Genomic DNA, 16917 nt, shown 5'->3' on the forward strand with positions numbered 1-16917 from the left:
AGTCATGCCGTGACGACACAATCTGGTCCATCTTTCTCGATTTACTAACTTCTTGTTAATTGAAGAACATCATCCAGCAACTTACTGAAGGCTCCTAGTGACTCTTCAGCAACAAGAACATTCATAATTTTCCAGATCCCTACGATCCTGTGTGATGTTTCCTGTCCCAAATGCACTGGTCTTAATTTCCAGAGTGATACTCAAGTAGGCCTCTGGGTTGACCTCATCATTGTCTTCCACACTTTTAAATACATCAAACAAGTCCCCCATAGGCACCTTTGCTGAAGACTAAAGATGTTTAGTAGTTTTAAACTAAGATATTGCTTTATCCTAAGAAAATATAGCTAGTGACGATATCCTCTTTAAATATTTGTACCACAATGAGCCTCCATCACCATCACTCCCACCTGTCCCTTGGGACCAGCCTGTCACTAGTCAACCTGATTTGCCAACTTCTTGGTAATTACTTCAAAAAATGCAATTGCCTTCATAGAGACTTCTTTGACGAGGTTCCTTGTGTCCGGGTTGTCAAATGGAATGTTCTCAACTGGTGATCCCTCCAACACAAGCTTCCCCAGCATGGTCCCGTTCTCACGAATCTTTTTGGTCAGACACCTGGTGTCCACTCCTGCAGCAAATAAAAGCATACACAAGAATTTACATATTCAAAGAAGACTTTCTGGAGAACAGAATCTCTTATCTTGGGCATTTTTATTAATATTTATTGCTTTGTTAATGCACCATTTCTGGATATGAACAGTAAACAAAATCAGAGTTTAAGTGTTTCAAAGAAAGAAGATTGAAAGGTGCAGTTTAGTCGCCCAAAACGAACTGTAACAGTCAGTCTAGATAAAAGCCCAAAATTATAAAGGATGATAAATCTTTAATAGACCTTTTTTTCCTTGTAGGACTTACATAAGAAAAACTTCTGGTGTCAATAGGAAAAAATACCTGGTCCCGGTGTCACATTTATAACAAAGTTCACAAATAAAAGTGGTCCACTCCGCCCATCTAACTCATTTAGTTTAAACCTGATTTGCCAACACTGCGCACCAACTTGATGACCAGATTTCTGGGAATAACCTGCATTCTGTCTACTAACTTTCCCTATACCACTGAAAATCCTTGATGGCATTTACCTCCGTTTTCCTCATTTGTATGTCAAATTGCATACAGAAGGAGACTTTAGAATAATCATCTTAACCTGAGTGAACAGGTTACAACATGTATACCAGACTTCAGAGGCCTCACAGGGACCTCATGTTTCCAGCCTGTGGTACTAATTACCATTATTAAATCAGAAGTCAAACTGTCTATTGTTTTAGGTTTTAACCAGCAGATTGATGTATTACAAGTAACAAATAACCAAAATGTTTCTGTAAAGTCTGCTACTTCGGGGTCAACGTACCTTCAAGCCCAGGAATTCCTTGCTCTTTCAACCATTGGTCCAGAGACATAGCAGAGCTCCAGTGACTTGGGTTCCAGGAAACCTCCCCAACAATAAGGGCAGCAACATGGATTTTAGAAGACTCAAACCACTGTAGGTTAAACACCAAGAAAACACGGTTATTGCAATTAAGATATGAAAAGAGCAGTTTAGAACTGCTCTATAACAAAGGTAAGGAACAGAATCTTACTTGACAAGTTCACCAGAGATCAGCAACTAAGTAAACCTGACAGCGCCACAAATGGTCCCACTGAAAGATTTATTTTTTAAATTCAATTCTGACACATAAAGACGAAGTATGCTTATGTCAGTTACTGAACAGTCATATTAGAAAATATGTGCTATTCATTGATTAGCAGATGTTAGCTTGAGCGTTCCAGATTCTCCACATACCTTGCTGAGGCCAGAGTCTTCCTCTTCATCCTTCGGAATGCCATAGTTGCCAACCAGCGGGTATGTGAGAGTGAGAATTTGAGATTTGTAAGACGGATCTGTCAGTGCTTCCGGATAGCCAACCATGCCAGTTTGAAACACTGAGGAAAAGAAGGAATTAGTCTCAAATATAAGCACTGAAGAAAAACATAGCTTTCCCCTCGATTGGTAGTTTTGAAATTCCTTTTAATCAGTTTTAAAAAAAACTCCAAAATAAAAATTAACTCCAGACACGAAAGAGGATCCCTCCCCTGCAGGACTATTACCTTTATTAGGTCCCTGGCAAGGGATCCATCTTTTATCTTTAATGAGGAAGCAATAACAACATATTATTGTGCATCAGCTTTGCTGATTTTGGCATTCTTCCTAAGAGCCACAAAAATAAATCAGACTAATTTAGACAATTACAAAATACAGTATCAGGGACTGTAATACTGTTTACAGGTAACCCAATCTCCTTTTTAACAATGAAGATAAGAAGAAACAGGTCTGCAAATCACAGAAGGCCATTTGGCCTACCTGGCTCATGTGGTTTTTAGCAGATACATGATTCAAGGATTTCATCCATCTTGTAAGAAACAACATGGTTTCAGCATCTTGTCCCAGACTCCCACAACACTTTGCGCAAAACAGTGCATTGTGTTGTTAACTCTGCAGTGCTCCTTTCTGACTCCTGGAATGATTTTCACCATTAAATCCAAATAATACTATAGGGATTTTTAAGTTTAACTTAAAATTATTTTTTAATTTACAGCACAGCATGTAAACCTGTTGTAAACATCAAGAACAGTAAAACAGTTATTCTTCAAGGAATAAACAAGATACTATTACTAAATTAAAAAAAAAATCAAGGGAACTTTTACTAGTAGAGTTCAAAGGGACCAACATATATAATTTAGACTACAGACAACACAGAAAAAACACCAGAGTGTAACATAAGTAAAAACACTGATTAATCAGGAAAGACATGGGAAAACACTCTCAAACTCTTACTAAATCAGAAGCATCTTAGATGAATGATGAAGAATAAGGGACAAAAGCAAAACTGGACTCAATCTGATTCTATGGAACAGGGCATTCTTTTCTTCACTCATGTTGGCAGAGGTGGCAGATGTCCAAGTCACAAGCTATCTGCTATGTAGTCATAACATCCATGCCAGCAAGTTCCTGGAGTTCAGTTTTTTTTTTACTCACTCTCTACATTTCAACAGGGGTGTTATTTGAGTAAACACCAACAACTACTCCACATTGAGAGCCACATTGCACCAAGGCAATTTTCAAAACCACTAGATCACCTAGGTCTAAAGTGACTAATAAAATCCAGTAATCTACAAGGAAGAGCAGAATTGTTATTTAACTGACAAATCCTGCCTTCAAATAAACAAAAGGTCCCAGGTCATATTGAAGAAGCTCCACAGTGTGTACGTGGCATTGGAAAGGAATCAAGAGTTGTGTAATACATGAAAAAAGAGCTCACTTTTACAAGTTCACAGTAAGTGTCCACACAAACAGAGAATCTAAAGAAATTATTCACTGAAATAATCATAGGAAAACAGAAAAATAAAGATGCCTTTAATTTTTAAATGAAGAAAGTTGTAAAATTGGTAGTGCAACCTCACCTTCCTTGAGATTCAAAGCTTGAGAAAGAACTACATATGTTCCTACCCTGAACCTAGCTTTAATGCATTGTACAGTATGCATTTCTGCCAACTAGCACTGAAGTAAGGTCGAGATACAGTATATTGGAATTTGACATTATAACTTTACAGAGATTATAATTATTGAGATTATAACACTTCCTATGTTATACTTAAACCCTACAACCTTAGAACTATTACAGATAGAAAATATTACTGTATCTTAATGCTGCATTTAGAACAAGCGAAATTCCAATATATCTTGACCTTAACTCGGTGCCAGTTGGCAGAAATGCATACTGTACAATGCATTAAAGCTAGCTTCTTCAATACCTTGCTTATTTGTTGCTAATTTTCATTTGGGACCTCAGTTACCTTGTATTTGTTATTATTGTGCTGGGTGTTCACAAACGCGCTAATTGAATGTCGCGAGGCCTAGCTCATTTACTAAAATAATCTTTCACAACACCATGCACAACCTAAAATACCAAAAGTGTTCCCATCTCTTTCTGGTCAGACCTGTTTTGTTTTTTTTTTCTCCACCCTTCCATGGAAATTGTTTGGAAAGAGCTAGACCATGAGCTACTCGTCTTGGAGCAGATACATGGACTGGCAGGTGTTTCACTAGGACCAGAACTCATCACCACAGGTCACCAATATGGTAACCTCCAACATGTAAATGATAACTTCAAACTTATTTAAGAGTTGAGAACAGTCAAAGAGTTAGAATGTGTCCTATTTTTTAATCCTTTAGGGGTTTAAGGTGTAATAGGGAATGGGTCGAACAAAAACCAGCACGTGTGTGTCTGTGGGCCTCCAACACCAGAGCTGGGAACCCCTTTTCTATGTCTTTAAAATCTTCAAAAGCTGGGAGAAGATGGCAAAGTAGTCCAATTACACCAACAGCCTGGCTTTGGTTGTGAAGAGCCCAGAAAGTAAATCCATGCAGATACACTGGCCCTCCACATCCAAAGCTGAAACAACCCGAGGTAACATATGGAGTTTCTTCCTATTGCCAAAGGTCAGAGATATTCAGTCCTAGTCCTGGAGAACTGTCTCCTAGATGTCATGTCTTCGTAAATTCCAGTGGTCCCATCTTATCTCAAGAGCTAACTGATTACTTGATTGATCTGCTTGCTTGCTTAGACTTTTAACTTGTTTCTTCAGTCAGTCCCGAGTTTCAAAAACACCCTTCTTCAAGAATACAGTTTCCAACAGCCTCAAAAACATTGATTAAAACTATTCAACCCCCAACAACCTTTATCCTGTGTAAAAACAGGATTTTACCCAGCCTCTCCCCGACTTGCTCATCATTCCAGCTCTTACTAGTTGGCCACCATGACCAAAAGACAAATTGGAATTACACTATATCAGCCACTTCCACAGTGAGCATATTTCATATTGCAGAGGGTACAAGTCAGGAAAAAACTTAAATAGGGCAGTTCGGAAACTAAGAAAATCAATACATGGTTAATTCCAAGCACAGATCCCTTTAAACCTTTTAAGGGCTGAAGGAAAATTGACATTTATGCCAACAGAAAATTGAAATCAATTAGCCTGTGAAGCACAAACCACAAGACACAATGTTCCCCGAGGCCAAGGGCTGGGAACCCCTGGATTGAGAACCAGCATCAGGCAGTACAGAAATTAAAAGGAGCACATGTGAAACAGGAATGCATGTTACCTTTCTATTTTAATTATAGTTTCAGTTACCTTACTACAAGAGGGCTCTGCCCATTTAGTTTCCAGCTGCAACTGGTAGCCCTAACCTAAACCAACAAGCACATGTGGTACAGAGAAATGATGCAATAAACTTCCAGCGAAAACTTTTGATTTATAGATCCCAGAGTCGCCCACCTTCAAAATGCATTCGAAGGATGGCCACAAAGAGCAATCAAGCAAATTTACAAGAAACGATGAGACTGTTGTTAATTCTTTGTCACAAAGTGGACATGCTATTCACTTCACAATTTTGGGGGGATATTTATCATAGCGTTGTCTCGTTGGTAAACAACAAAAAACAAAACAAATATTATGCAATTTAAAAGACAATATGGCACGATTTCGTATTACTAAATGTAATTAGCATTGCATATGATACAGTGTTTTATACCAGTTTCCACGCCAGCGATACTCTCTTTATTATCAATTCGCCAAGTACTCCATAGTTATTTCCATAAAGTAATTTAAGACCGCGGAACAGTCCCTATGTGCTGTTCACCGTGCAGATTTAAACTTGCAGCGCGAAAACTGAACTGCGATATGACTGGAGCACTATTTCAACTATTTTTGCAGTTAAAAAACGGGTTCTCAAAAATAAAACTCTGCCCAGTAGTAACCCTTAATTATATACAATGCAATACATGTTTTATACTGCACCTTTTTTAGAAGTACACCCTTTTACATCCTACGTAAAACCCTTCCACCTTAAGAGAGAAAACAATACAATCAGACAGTGACTTACCAACTTCACCAGACACTGAAGTTTGCGATCCAAAAAGGCGGCCTTTAAAAACTGTACCGTCTTCCAACACGAGGGAAGCCATTTTCGCTGTCATTGTTCTATATGTCGTCTGTTGTTCTAAATACTGTCTTCAGATCCCAAATCCCGATTTCGCCGTAAGAATTGTTTTAAATAATATGCGCAATTAGCCAACCCTGTCTGGCCTAAACGTGCATCCGACTTTGCAGCTCTGCAAGACTCCACGTGAACAACCACACTGCGTACTGTATAATCTGGAGACTTAGTATTTCGCTTCCAGATTGGAAATCGGTTGCGAATAAATGCGAAACAACTAATAACTGTTAAACGTACAATACCGGAAAACGATATGAGTTCTGAAGAGATTTGTCTGAAGAAAGTTTCCAGATTGTGATAGGTAACCCGGAGCCCACACTGCACCACTCGGCAGCCACAACAGTGTGGGACCTCTCTTTCCAATCACACAGTGCTTGTATCTGTGCGTGGCCCTACCTCGTGACTACGTGATTTGGAATAGGAGGAGAGAACGGGTTGTCAGAGACTACGGTTTATTTAATAATAAAATTCAACGGGGCTCTTAACAACTGAAGCATAATCACAGAACATTATTGTTTTCAGGGTACCAGAGCGGAAAATCTGAATCTTAATGTTAAATGGGTGTTCAATTGAAATCGCACGTTATCATCATAATCTAAGACTGCAACATTACCAGTCTGAAGACTGTTCTTGTCAGATCTTAAAAATTAAGCAAGACTGGGAGACTTCCAGTTTGTAATTCAGATGGTGTTACTTCTCCCTCTGTACAAGAATTTAGAAAATTCAGAATTTAGTGAAAATTCATTCACTGTGACCCCTACACAGTGCTGTAGGAGGTGACATCCTTCAAATGAGCACTTAAACTGAACAGAGGTCATTAAATATCCCAATATTATTTTTGAAAAAGTAGGGGTGCTATCCCTAGTGTCTAGGCAAATTTCCATTCTGGCCTTGAATAATCTAGCCTTACTAACATTACCCCTTACTTCAACCAGTGAAGCAAGTCCTCACATCTCCATCTTGTGTAGCAGGTCCCCTGGAGTATAATAGCTGCCTTGCATCAATCAGGTACAGTATGTGCTGCACTTTAAAGGTAAATAAAGTGTGTCATCTCCTACAGTATGCACAAAGGGTTCGGAGATCTTTTGGGATGAAAAGAACTATATATGCAAAATAAGTGTAATGTGCTCCAAACACCTGAATAAGATTCCACAAATTGTTTCTTCTTTTTTATTTTTCAGCACTCTGCACACTGACACAGTCTCCTCACAGCAAAATCCTTGGATTGTCATCAGTCCAGCACATTGCTTTTTAACTATGTGAACGCTGAAATTGTAAAAACATTTTTAACTGTAGATTATTCTTAGACATTTCTTACTGATTCCGGAAAACACGCTCTTCAAAACTTTCATAATAATGCCATACCTGCAAAATGAATAAGCAAAAACTATGGCTTCAAGAGCTTTTCTGCAAAAACAAACAACAAAACCTTAGCAGTGGGAATGAATCCTGCCTTTGTAAGCTTGGTGTCATGTTTTAGAAGATCATTACCTATGGAAGGACCCAGTATAATCCATTTGACATGTGCAGAAATTGGTCTTAAGATTTTATAGAAATCTTTAAAAATGTTATAAATGTGTTTTCTTAGCACTGGATTACTCTTACTATTGTTAACTGAATGTAACTGAATGAGGGAGCAAAGAGGCAGTACTAAGTAGTGACAACAGTCAGGATGTCGTAGGATGGACAGCTGGGAAGGAAATGATCATTGCTGTGTTTTTTGCTGAAACTGAAGCCATGAGCTGAGTTGTGCATGCTTCAAACAGAAGATATAAAATAGAAGAAACAAAATGTAAACAAACAGAAGGTATAAGATATAAAATAGCTATTTACATTTATCCATTCTTTCTGTTCACATTTGGGGAAATTCATCCTTTAACACCATATTCTTTAGATTCCTTTTGCTTTAGGCAGTGTACACCTGTAGTATATATCCTGCTATAGACATTGCATGTGAGCTAAGGGCAAACTGAATGACCATACAAATTGACCACACAAAATCCTGATTTATTACAACCCCAAAAATTATTTCTATTAAACTTCATTTGATGTCGGTTTTTACATATGACAGCTATTTTGTTTAATTCCACAATAACATAACAGTGCCCAAATTTCATAATTTGAAGAAATAAAATGTATTAATCAACCATTTTCAATTCTCCTCAGTTATGCATGACAGTGTCTTGATTACTCTTTATTTCGCTACTATATTCTTTATGAAGCACTATCTAAAAAAACAATTCAGTTAAAATATAAATGCTCATATTCCCTTGACAGGTTTTTGTTGTCTAGTTATACTCTGTTGTCCATGTTTCCTCAAGGGTGCTGTTCTGCTTTGGAAACTGTGTTTGTGTTGCAGGTTCTTTGTAGCTTTCTGGTGGTGATACAGGGATGCCTCTGAATTTATCCATTAAGTCCAAACCCCCAAAGAAATTAATAAATATGATCCCAAGTTTGGCTGGCATAAAACTGAAACAAAACAGAAATAATAATGTTTTTTGTTTCAGTTACTGTATATGTAAAGATAGCTAAAACAAATTAATCATAGGCACACTAAGAACAATTAGATGTAAATCACAAGTAAGAATATTACTAGTTGTTCATCCAATTGATTTACCAAATAGCTCATTAATATTCACTCCCATAATTCACTCTGACTGTTGCTCTTGACTCCCACCCTAACCTTGAAAGGATGTTCATACAAATATAACAGGCAGGTTACAATCTGCCTTAGTTAAAGGCATAATTCATGTCAACAGTAGAGTGACTCTTAATTGCACTGACTCCATGTGCAATAATGATACACAACTATGTTGATGTATTTCATCATTACCTTTTCAGGGCCATCAGAAAGTACAAACTGAAAGGTAGCAGTAAATATATTTTCTCTCTGAGGATTGCATCAACGATCTCCTCAGCAGCTTTGTGCTTATCCATAATTGGCAGGAATGAAGGCCACCTTCAAAGAACAAAAGAAATACATGATAAGCATTTATAAGCTCTTGGCATACACTATAAATTAGTGTTTTTTTTCCATTTCTTTACTAATGCTCGCATTCACAACACACTCATAACTTACTTTGTCTGGCAGCCTGCAAACATGGTCGTATTGATCAGGTAAGGGCATACAATAGTTGTTTTAATGCCTTCTTTCCTCAAAACCAGGAGCTCCAAAGCAATTGATTCTGCAAAACCTACAGCAGCAAACCTGCTTGCACAATAATCTGTGAATAAATCAAAAATCAGTTCAGGTTACAGGTTAATTTCAAATTCCCTGTTTTGTTGTAGTGATGTGGTTTCAAAACAATAGTAAAGCTGATTTTCTTTTCAGCTGAGCTTGTCAAGTCACATAATTGAACCCTCAACTGACCAAATAATAAGAACTCTTAAATTGTTTTCCACCGCTAGACTTTGCGTTTTAACGCAAAAGCTCCAAATTTACAGAAAAAAAAACCTGCAAATGTTCCTAGCAAGCAACATGTTATTGATTAAGGATTCAATTTAGTAGGGCCAGCAGGCGTGTGGAAGCTCAGGAGCTCAGTGCTGGGAATCTCCATTTTAATAATAATAATATAATAATAATTGCTTACACTTTTATAGCACTTTTCCAGACACTCTACTCAAAGCACTTTACAGGTAATGGGGACTGCCCTCCACCACCACCAATGTGCAGCTGGATGATGCTACGGCAGCCATAGTGTAAATTATGCTCACCGCACATTAGCTAACACTGGGGAGGAGAACAGAGTTCTGAAGCCAATTTATAGATGGGGATTATTAGGAGGCCATGATTGATACAAGCCAATGGGAAATTTGGCCAGGATGCCAGGATAACACCCCTACTCTTTTAGGGATTTTTATTGACCATAGAGAGTCAGGACCTCCGTTTTACATCTCATCCAAAGGATGGCGCCATTTTATAGTATAGTGTCCCTGTCTCTGTACTGGGGCATTAGAACCCACACATACTGCAGGGTGAGCGCCCCCCACTAATACCTCTTCCAGCAGCAACCTTAGCTTTTCCTAGGACGTCTCTCAACCAGGTACTGACCGGGCTCACACCTGCTGAGCTTCACTGGGTTGTCAGTTGTGAGTTGCAAGGTGATATGGCTGCTGGCTAATTTTAGTATATATTACCAGCCTTAATATAATGCCAGTCCTATTGTGCAGGACTGCCTGCACTACACTGAAATTTCCTGCTCCATCACTGTAAAAACCGAAACAATGTCCAATCTGTCCATGTACTGCATACTTATATTAAAACTTGGCATGCCACTTGTTCCCACGGTTGCTTAAACATTGATTATTATGTTAAATTCATCACCAGAAATCAGAGCCCTGATAGAAGGAGTTTGACAGAGCCAGCTTTATTCACTCTCACTCAATGCGAGAGAATCTCAGAGACAGGGCACCTCTTAAACCAACTCTCACATTCTAAAGACGACGCAGCTGCTTATGTACGTACACCTTTTATGCATCAATTCATTTTACAAAAGGCTATTTATTCTAATTATTGTTTTTCACTATTTGTAATCATATTTCAGGAGTCTAGTTAAGCACATCCTGTCCTCTACCTCCGAGTCCCACTCCCTTTCTTTTCCTCTTTTCCACTGTTTATCACATGCTCTATGTTAGTAACTTTTTCTCATTATCGTTAGTCTGCTACGCTTCTCTGAGTCAAGGCTAAGTGCTTGGTCTGCAGAGCCAGATCATTTCAAACACAATTTGCTTTGCACAGTAACATCTACGAGGTTATCCATTACTTTGCACTCAACAATGCCTGACATTTTCAAATTCAAGAGGACATTCTTGTAGATCTGCTGCAATCCCATGTACAGTATTTCTACTGCTGCATTATTCTGATGTAAAAGTAAAATCTCATTGGAGTTTCTAATTTCTTGGTGATGACAGGCTTTTACAACTCTTCACAGAGTATATGAAACTATACAACACTTTATCTACTAATGAACTCAAAATAATTTTAACGAAGATATAACCTTAAAAATCACTTAACACATGCATATTTTAGAGAGGAAAAACAACTGTCTTTTGCACTGATATAATCAGATGTTCATTGCCTGACTAACACAGACTAAACTTCAAATCCTCGTTTGCTAATCCTTATCTGACCAACAAATGTTTATTCTAAGCAAGTAGAGTGGCATCAGTCAAGGATATATTTACTGTATGTTTGCCCATAGAAAATGAAGTGAAAAATCAGGTGTGTCAAGCGAAATCTAAACATCACGTTATTCATGACCTGAAGTTGCTTTTAGTACATTTCACCAGGAGAGTAATGAGAGGAAAAATGAATTCACTTGCCTGCTAAACCATTCATCGCAAAGAGCCCCCCATGGCAAGCTATACACACGAGGTGGCCATGGTTCCGAGAAACCATGCCTGGTAAAAATGCCTTGTATGTCTAGAAGTTGGAGAAAGAAAGAAAAATTGGTATCAGAAGTATCAAGAATTGTGATGCTACAACAGAATCTGTGCATCCTTTAGGTCACCTGAAAATATAGTGCTTCCTAGAGTGCATTAATAGAAAAATATATTGTTTTTAAATACAAGAGCTGGGGGTTTCCAACTGGCCTGTGGCAAGTTGATTCAAGAGGTTCTGGTAGGAGCCCTCTAAAATACAGGAAATTTTTACTTGGATCCTGAAGAGGAAAAGGAAGAAAACATGAACGTCCTAGGCATTTCAGGCCTAGAGACTAGAAAGTACACAACCGTGATCCTAGCAAAGAGGTGCCTTGTGAGGCCAAAAGGAAATAGCTTACAATTATTTTATTAGCTGGGCTATATAAGCTCCATAGAGCTCTGGAGAAAAGAACAATCTGTCAGTAATAGATGACTGACTATTGATTTGTTCATACTGTGTGTACAGTAAGTTGTGGCACACAAATCAAGATGGAATTAAGGAGAAAATATAAGTAAAAGTAGTATCAGAGTGTCTCTTTACTAGTTCACCAGTAAAACTAGTACTAGTCTGGGTGTCATGTATTTACTGTTGTTATACCAAAACTCCCTATGCTGTATTTTCTTCTGTTTTTCCATTTTCCTAGAGTCACAAATCTGATCTTGTTAAAACAGAATCATACTCACCTTCATGTAGTTGTAGTTGTAAAGAAAGGAAGCAAAATGCTAGTTGTGTTTCAACACAACTCTATTATTATCTTAAAACAAAATGAATCCACTCACTCTTGTAAAGGAATCCCACATATATTGCAAGAAAAGCTGTCTACACAGTTTGTTTGTAGCAATTACTGTATATTACATGAGTGCCAGTAAGTTTTGAGGTTTTGACCATCATCTAGGTCAGCTTTATGTGGATCTATATATTCCAAAGTGTTAAAGAAGGTGTTAATCTCAGGCTTGATTTGCTTTGTGCAGCAAGTGTAACATAAAATTTGCTCTGCACTTTTATTCCATTTATTAACTGGAGTTAATGTGCCATTATACTAAATACCCAGACTTGGGCAGAGAAGATTACCAAGGAACCTGAAACAAATATTCAAAATCCTCAAAGGCACTGACAAAGTCCACCCGATTTAAAGACCAGGCACCACCTCTTTACACAAAGGGTTGTGGGAGTATGGAGAAAGCTATCTATCCATATTGTTGAAGCCAATACTTCTTTCAAGAAGTGGTTAAGATCCTTGAGTCAATTAACTACTAATCAGCCATTGGCCAAGATGGGCTGAATGACCTATGCTTGTCTGTAATCTTTCTTGGGTTATTATTTGACCAAATCCACTCACCCAGAAATGAGCTTCCACATTAACTTTAAGTGTTCTTTCCACAAGATTGTCAGGGGCATCAGTAAAATTATACTTTCCTGTGACAACTCCCGCGTTGTTCACTAAGATGGATACATCGCCAACGTCGCGTTTCACCTATTGACATAATAGCAGAAAAGGAAACATCTTACAACACAAAAACAGAAAAAATAATTTTTATCACATTGGACAACCTTTGACAAGTAATGTCCGAAATGTAAATTTCAATAAGTAAAAGTAAAGCTGTAATTCACGTTTAAACCTACTACAGATGTTTTACAGCTAATAAGGCTTAAGGGAAAAAAGCATGAGTTTAAAAACTATACAAATGTTGAACAAGTAAATTAACACATTGCAGTACATTTTTGTTTGATTTTTTAAATAAAACAGATTACCACAAAAAGTTGTCTCAGTTAAAACACAATTTATGTATTATGTTATGTAATTTTTAAAGCAGTTTACTGTTACAACTTTTAGTTCTACTACTTACTTGTTCAGCAACCTTGTAGACCTCTGTGCGTCGACTGCAGTCACAGACGTATGCGTAAACTCTGACATCCAAACTGTCCTGCAGCTCTTTAGTGGTTATCTGAAGAGCTTCCCAGTTTGTATCCCAAAGGATCAGGGTGGCTCCAAGTTGGCCAAGCTGCTCTGCTATGAGCTTCCCGATGCCCTGGGCTGCACCCGTTACCAGGACAATCTCCCCTTCCACATCCTTCCTGGGGGGTTGGATAAACAATCGTGCAAAGGCTTCAAAAAAATAGAAGACAGTCCCAATAATTAAAATGAAAAATTCTTTCATGGACTGTAGACTTATCATCACCCTCTCAATGCAGTGAATTATATAGTTGTGCATCCCTGCAGACTTCCTTTGAGTTGAGCTTCTCTTACTTGTGTTGCCTTCACTTCTTTGACAAAGCTCTTAGATCTTAGATCAGAGCAAAAATGACAAATGGACTCCTTTAGTCATAATCTTTCCTGGCTTCGTAGACAATCCAGCCTGATACCTGATGTCATCATTTAATGAACACAAAAATCTAACATTTGGGTCGTGACTGTTTTCCCATGCTCAATATTAAGCTCCAGTACTGTCATCTGCGTATGTGTGGTATATTTTTACCAAGGAATCCACGTTGTGTCACATTGCTCATCGTATAACCCCATGCCTGGAGGACATTCAAAAGTTAACTTTAAATAGCCTGCTTAAGCAATGCTCTTTCAACACTCTCAACCATTACACAGCCAAAAAAACACATCAGAGAAGTACAAAAGGGGTCTCCAATACCGTGTTTAAGTATAAAGCAAAAAGATAGTAAGGGAAACTTCACAGAAAAATCTGTCATTCCTATACACAGTAAATATGTGAAAATAAGCAACCCTTGTCAGCTTTATGTACTATATGTACAGGTATAGTAACTCACCATCGCTTGACCTGAAGACAAGCGTTTTCCATTACTTAGTGTGTAAGCATTAGATAAAAATTAGAATTTATGATTTCCTTTTTTATGACTCTCTCTACCATAATTTTCTTTTATCCAGAGGTGAGCAGCTGCAGTGTGTACACAGACTGTGGGGTCGGTTTGCTGGTCGTCACCACTGACAATCAGTACCAGACTGCACCAGTGGTACTGTAGTTTATCACAGTGCATTGTCAGAGCTCTGCTTATGCTCCAAGGACACTGTCTGGCTATTGTTACCTCCGTATCAGAAGGAGGTACCAATACCTAAGAGTATTAAGATGATGATAATTCACATTGTGTGCTCAGTGTTTTGTAGCAAATGCATCCTAAATAAACAACTCCATGCTGGCTTATATTTGTAACCATATGACTAAACTAAAACAGGACCTCAATGTCAAGTCGTTGTGATCGGTACATGTACAGCAGTCTTCTCAAAGTCCAGGATTTTTTTCTAATTTAAACTGGTAGTTGTCATTCATCCTCAGTGGGTATTTTGGAGGACACCAAGCCCACTAGAGCGCAAAATCAGCATCCATAGTGCACTTTTCTGACAAATCTGCAAAAGTCGGTTCAGAACAGAAATCTCAGTCTGACAATAAAAAATATGCTCACCAAACCTGAATCAGCACTATATGGAATGGAATGACAGTAAAAGCGCAGGTCATACTGTATTTATAAATGCCATTATCCATCTTCCTGAATTATGAACTATTCTGCTAACCATGAGTTGCAAGCTTATTTGTTAGCATACGCTCAGGTGTAATACCAGAGCTATTTCTTGCATTCTTTTGGCTCTACACACTAGCAGCAGTCAATGAACTGTACAAGACAAAGTTGCAGTCAACAATCTTGCCTCCATACACGTACTGTATAGGTAGATATTACAAAGGTATAGCCATTTGTACAAAAAGTTACAACAGTGTAAACAATGCTGCAGTTCAATACCACACCGCATAATTAGTATATACACCCCTGTACGACCTGCTATACAGTATAACACACTTTAGTGGTATGTGTAGTCCATCCTTGTGTAGGAAGTGAGAATTTTAATTTTCATTCTCACGGAAGTGAGTTCACCCACCGTCCGTCAGGCCTGTGGCAGATAGACAGAGCTCAGAGAGGTACCAAAAATTTAAATTTTGTTCGAAGCAAAACTGAGCTAAAAAATTGTTTCCAGGAGAAAACATTGTTTCCACGTATATTAAAACGTACTGATACAATCCAGGTTGATGCTGCAAATTGGTGGTGGTGCAGGGGAGTCCTCATTACCTGTAAAGCGCTTTGAGTGGAGTGTCCAGAAAAGCGCCATGTAAGCAATAATAATAATAATAATAATAATAATAATATTGTTGTGGTTGTGTGGTTGTGGTAATTCAAGACAATTCTTAATCAAGAGTTGAGATTACATTTTCCGAGTAGGGGATGTAGCTCAGTGGTAGAGCGCATGCTTTGCATGTATGAGGCCCCGGGTTCAATCCCCGGCATCTCCACTTCTTTTTTTTTTCTGTTCGTATCTATGTTTTTTTCACTAAACCACATTCCCACACAATTCTCACGACCCTATATATATTTACAAACATCTGATGCATTGCGATATTCGAGAAAACGTCCACACCCCTACTAGAGCTGAAAGGCTGTTTACAAACTACACCAAATTGTGATGTCAGAACAGTGTGTTTCGTCATTGCTTTGTGCGTACATGGTTACCAGGGTGAAAGCTAGTGTATACAGAAATGTTTCCAGCGCATAGTGAATCTTTCGGATTTGAGATTATTTTCAGTAATTAATGTAAACTGAAAACTATCCGTAGTCATTTGCTTTTTATCAACTCTTAATGAGACAAATTATTGCGGAGGCCTGTTGTTGATATTTTACAGTCGTATCAGATATGCAGCTAAAACACCTAAAGACACTTCTAACTCCTCAAGTAAGTCGCTTTTTAAAAATTGCATATTATTTTAATTAATTAGAGGGATTAGATGTAAAAAATGTGAAATATACTTAATTAAATGTATATTAATTTCAAGGAGGTAATCGTTTAGTTATAGATTTAGTTATAAATATGACCAGATCGTTGCTTTGATTAATGGTGGCCTAATGACCGGTTCACAAGTTATAGGTGGCCGTTTGGCTGAAAAATCTGAGTGTATAATACTGCATTTTAGAATGCTCATCGTCCCAGACGTATATTAAATCATTTTGTGACATAGGCCTTTAATTTGCTTATTCCTTATCATAATACTAAGCACAAATGTGTTATTTTTCAATATGAACGGCGCTGCGCACATACCGTAACGATTTCTTTTACAGGATGGTGCAGCTAAAGTGACTTGCATGGCATGGGCACCAAACAATGGGAAGTTTGCAGTCTGCACTGTGGATAGAGTCGTCTTGCTTTATGACGAGCAAGGGGAGAGGAGAGACAAGTTTTCTACCAAACCTGCTGATTCAAAGGTAGAGAGATTGGGGATGTTCTGTAGTATTATCGGATCCATGTGTCTACCACTTCGATCTGTCTGATCTGACAAGAATTTTGCAGTGTGGTCTCAATGGATATTTTTTGTCTTTCTGCCTTTTGGGTTTT

At 38.1% G+C, this 16917-nt stretch overlaps 3 protein-coding genes and 1 non-coding gene across 7 annotated transcripts in view; 2 read left to right on the top strand and 2 right to left on the bottom strand.

The window, feature by feature from the left end:
• Nucleotides 1–6462, bottom strand: part of cad (carbamoyl-phosphate synthetase 2, aspartate transcarbamylase, and dihydroorotase) — a 51164-nt gene extending 44702 nt beyond the window's left edge. For 2 of the 3 annotated variants that reach the window (XM_006625756.3, XM_015345179.2), the window contains exons 1-4: nucleotides 5981–6461; nucleotides 1841–1980; nucleotides 1409–1538; nucleotides 486–628 (exon numbers count right to left, since the gene is read on the bottom strand). In XM_006625756.3, the coding sequence (XP_006625819.3) occupies nucleotides 486–628; nucleotides 1409–1538; nucleotides 1841–1980; nucleotides 5981–6074 (507 nt within the window). In that variant the 5' untranslated portion in view covers nucleotides 6075–6461. Of the gene's footprint in view, nucleotides 1–485; nucleotides 629–1408; nucleotides 1539–1840; nucleotides 1981–5980 lie in introns of all 3 variants that reach the window. The other variant, XM_015345174.2, reaches the window with a different exon arrangement.
• A 788-nt stretch (nucleotides 6463–7250) lies between these two features.
• On the bottom strand, nucleotides 7251–16729 carry LOC102698185 (epidermal retinol dehydrogenase 2). 2 transcript variants are annotated; one of them, XM_069179684.1, is made up of 7 exons: nucleotides 16624–16729; nucleotides 13364–13623; nucleotides 12856–12990; nucleotides 11417–11516; nucleotides 9174–9318; nucleotides 8928–9053; nucleotides 7251–8563 (listed from the first exon to the last, which is right to left on the bottom strand). In XM_069179684.1, the coding sequence occupies exons 1-7, from the start codon at nucleotides 16667–16669 to the stop codon at nucleotides 8383–8385; spliced, it is 993 nt and encodes a 330-aa protein (XP_069035785.1). In that variant the 5' UTR covers nucleotides 16670–16729; the 3' UTR covers nucleotides 7251–8382. The 2 variants fall into 2 exon arrangements, with proteins under 2 accessions (XP_069035785.1, XP_006625820.2); XM_006625757.3 differs by lacking the exon at nucleotides 16624–16729 and having other exon boundaries at nucleotides 13364–14028.
• trnaa-ugc (transfer RNA alanine (anticodon UGC)) lies at nucleotides 15752–15823 on the top strand. Its single transcript has one exon. It is a non-coding gene; the product is annotated as a tRNA-Ala (tRNA).
• ift172 (intraflagellar transport 172) overlaps nucleotides 16033–16917 on the top strand; it is a 53258-nt gene continuing 52373 nt past the window's right edge. The window contains exons 1-2 of the mRNA XM_069179683.1: nucleotides 16033–16260; nucleotides 16644–16787. Of these exons, the coding sequence (XP_069035784.1) occupies nucleotides 16222–16260; nucleotides 16644–16787 (183 nt within the window). The 5' untranslated portion in view covers nucleotides 16033–16221. The remainder of the gene's footprint in view (nucleotides 16261–16643; nucleotides 16788–16917) is intronic.

The sequence above is a fragment of the Lepisosteus oculatus genome, chromosome 2 (genome assembly GCF_040954835.1).
Source record: "Lepisosteus oculatus isolate fLepOcu1 chromosome 2, fLepOcu1.hap2, whole genome shotgun sequence".
NCBI classification, from domain to species: domain Eukaryota; kingdom Metazoa; phylum Chordata; class Actinopteri; order Semionotiformes; family Lepisosteidae; genus Lepisosteus; species Lepisosteus oculatus.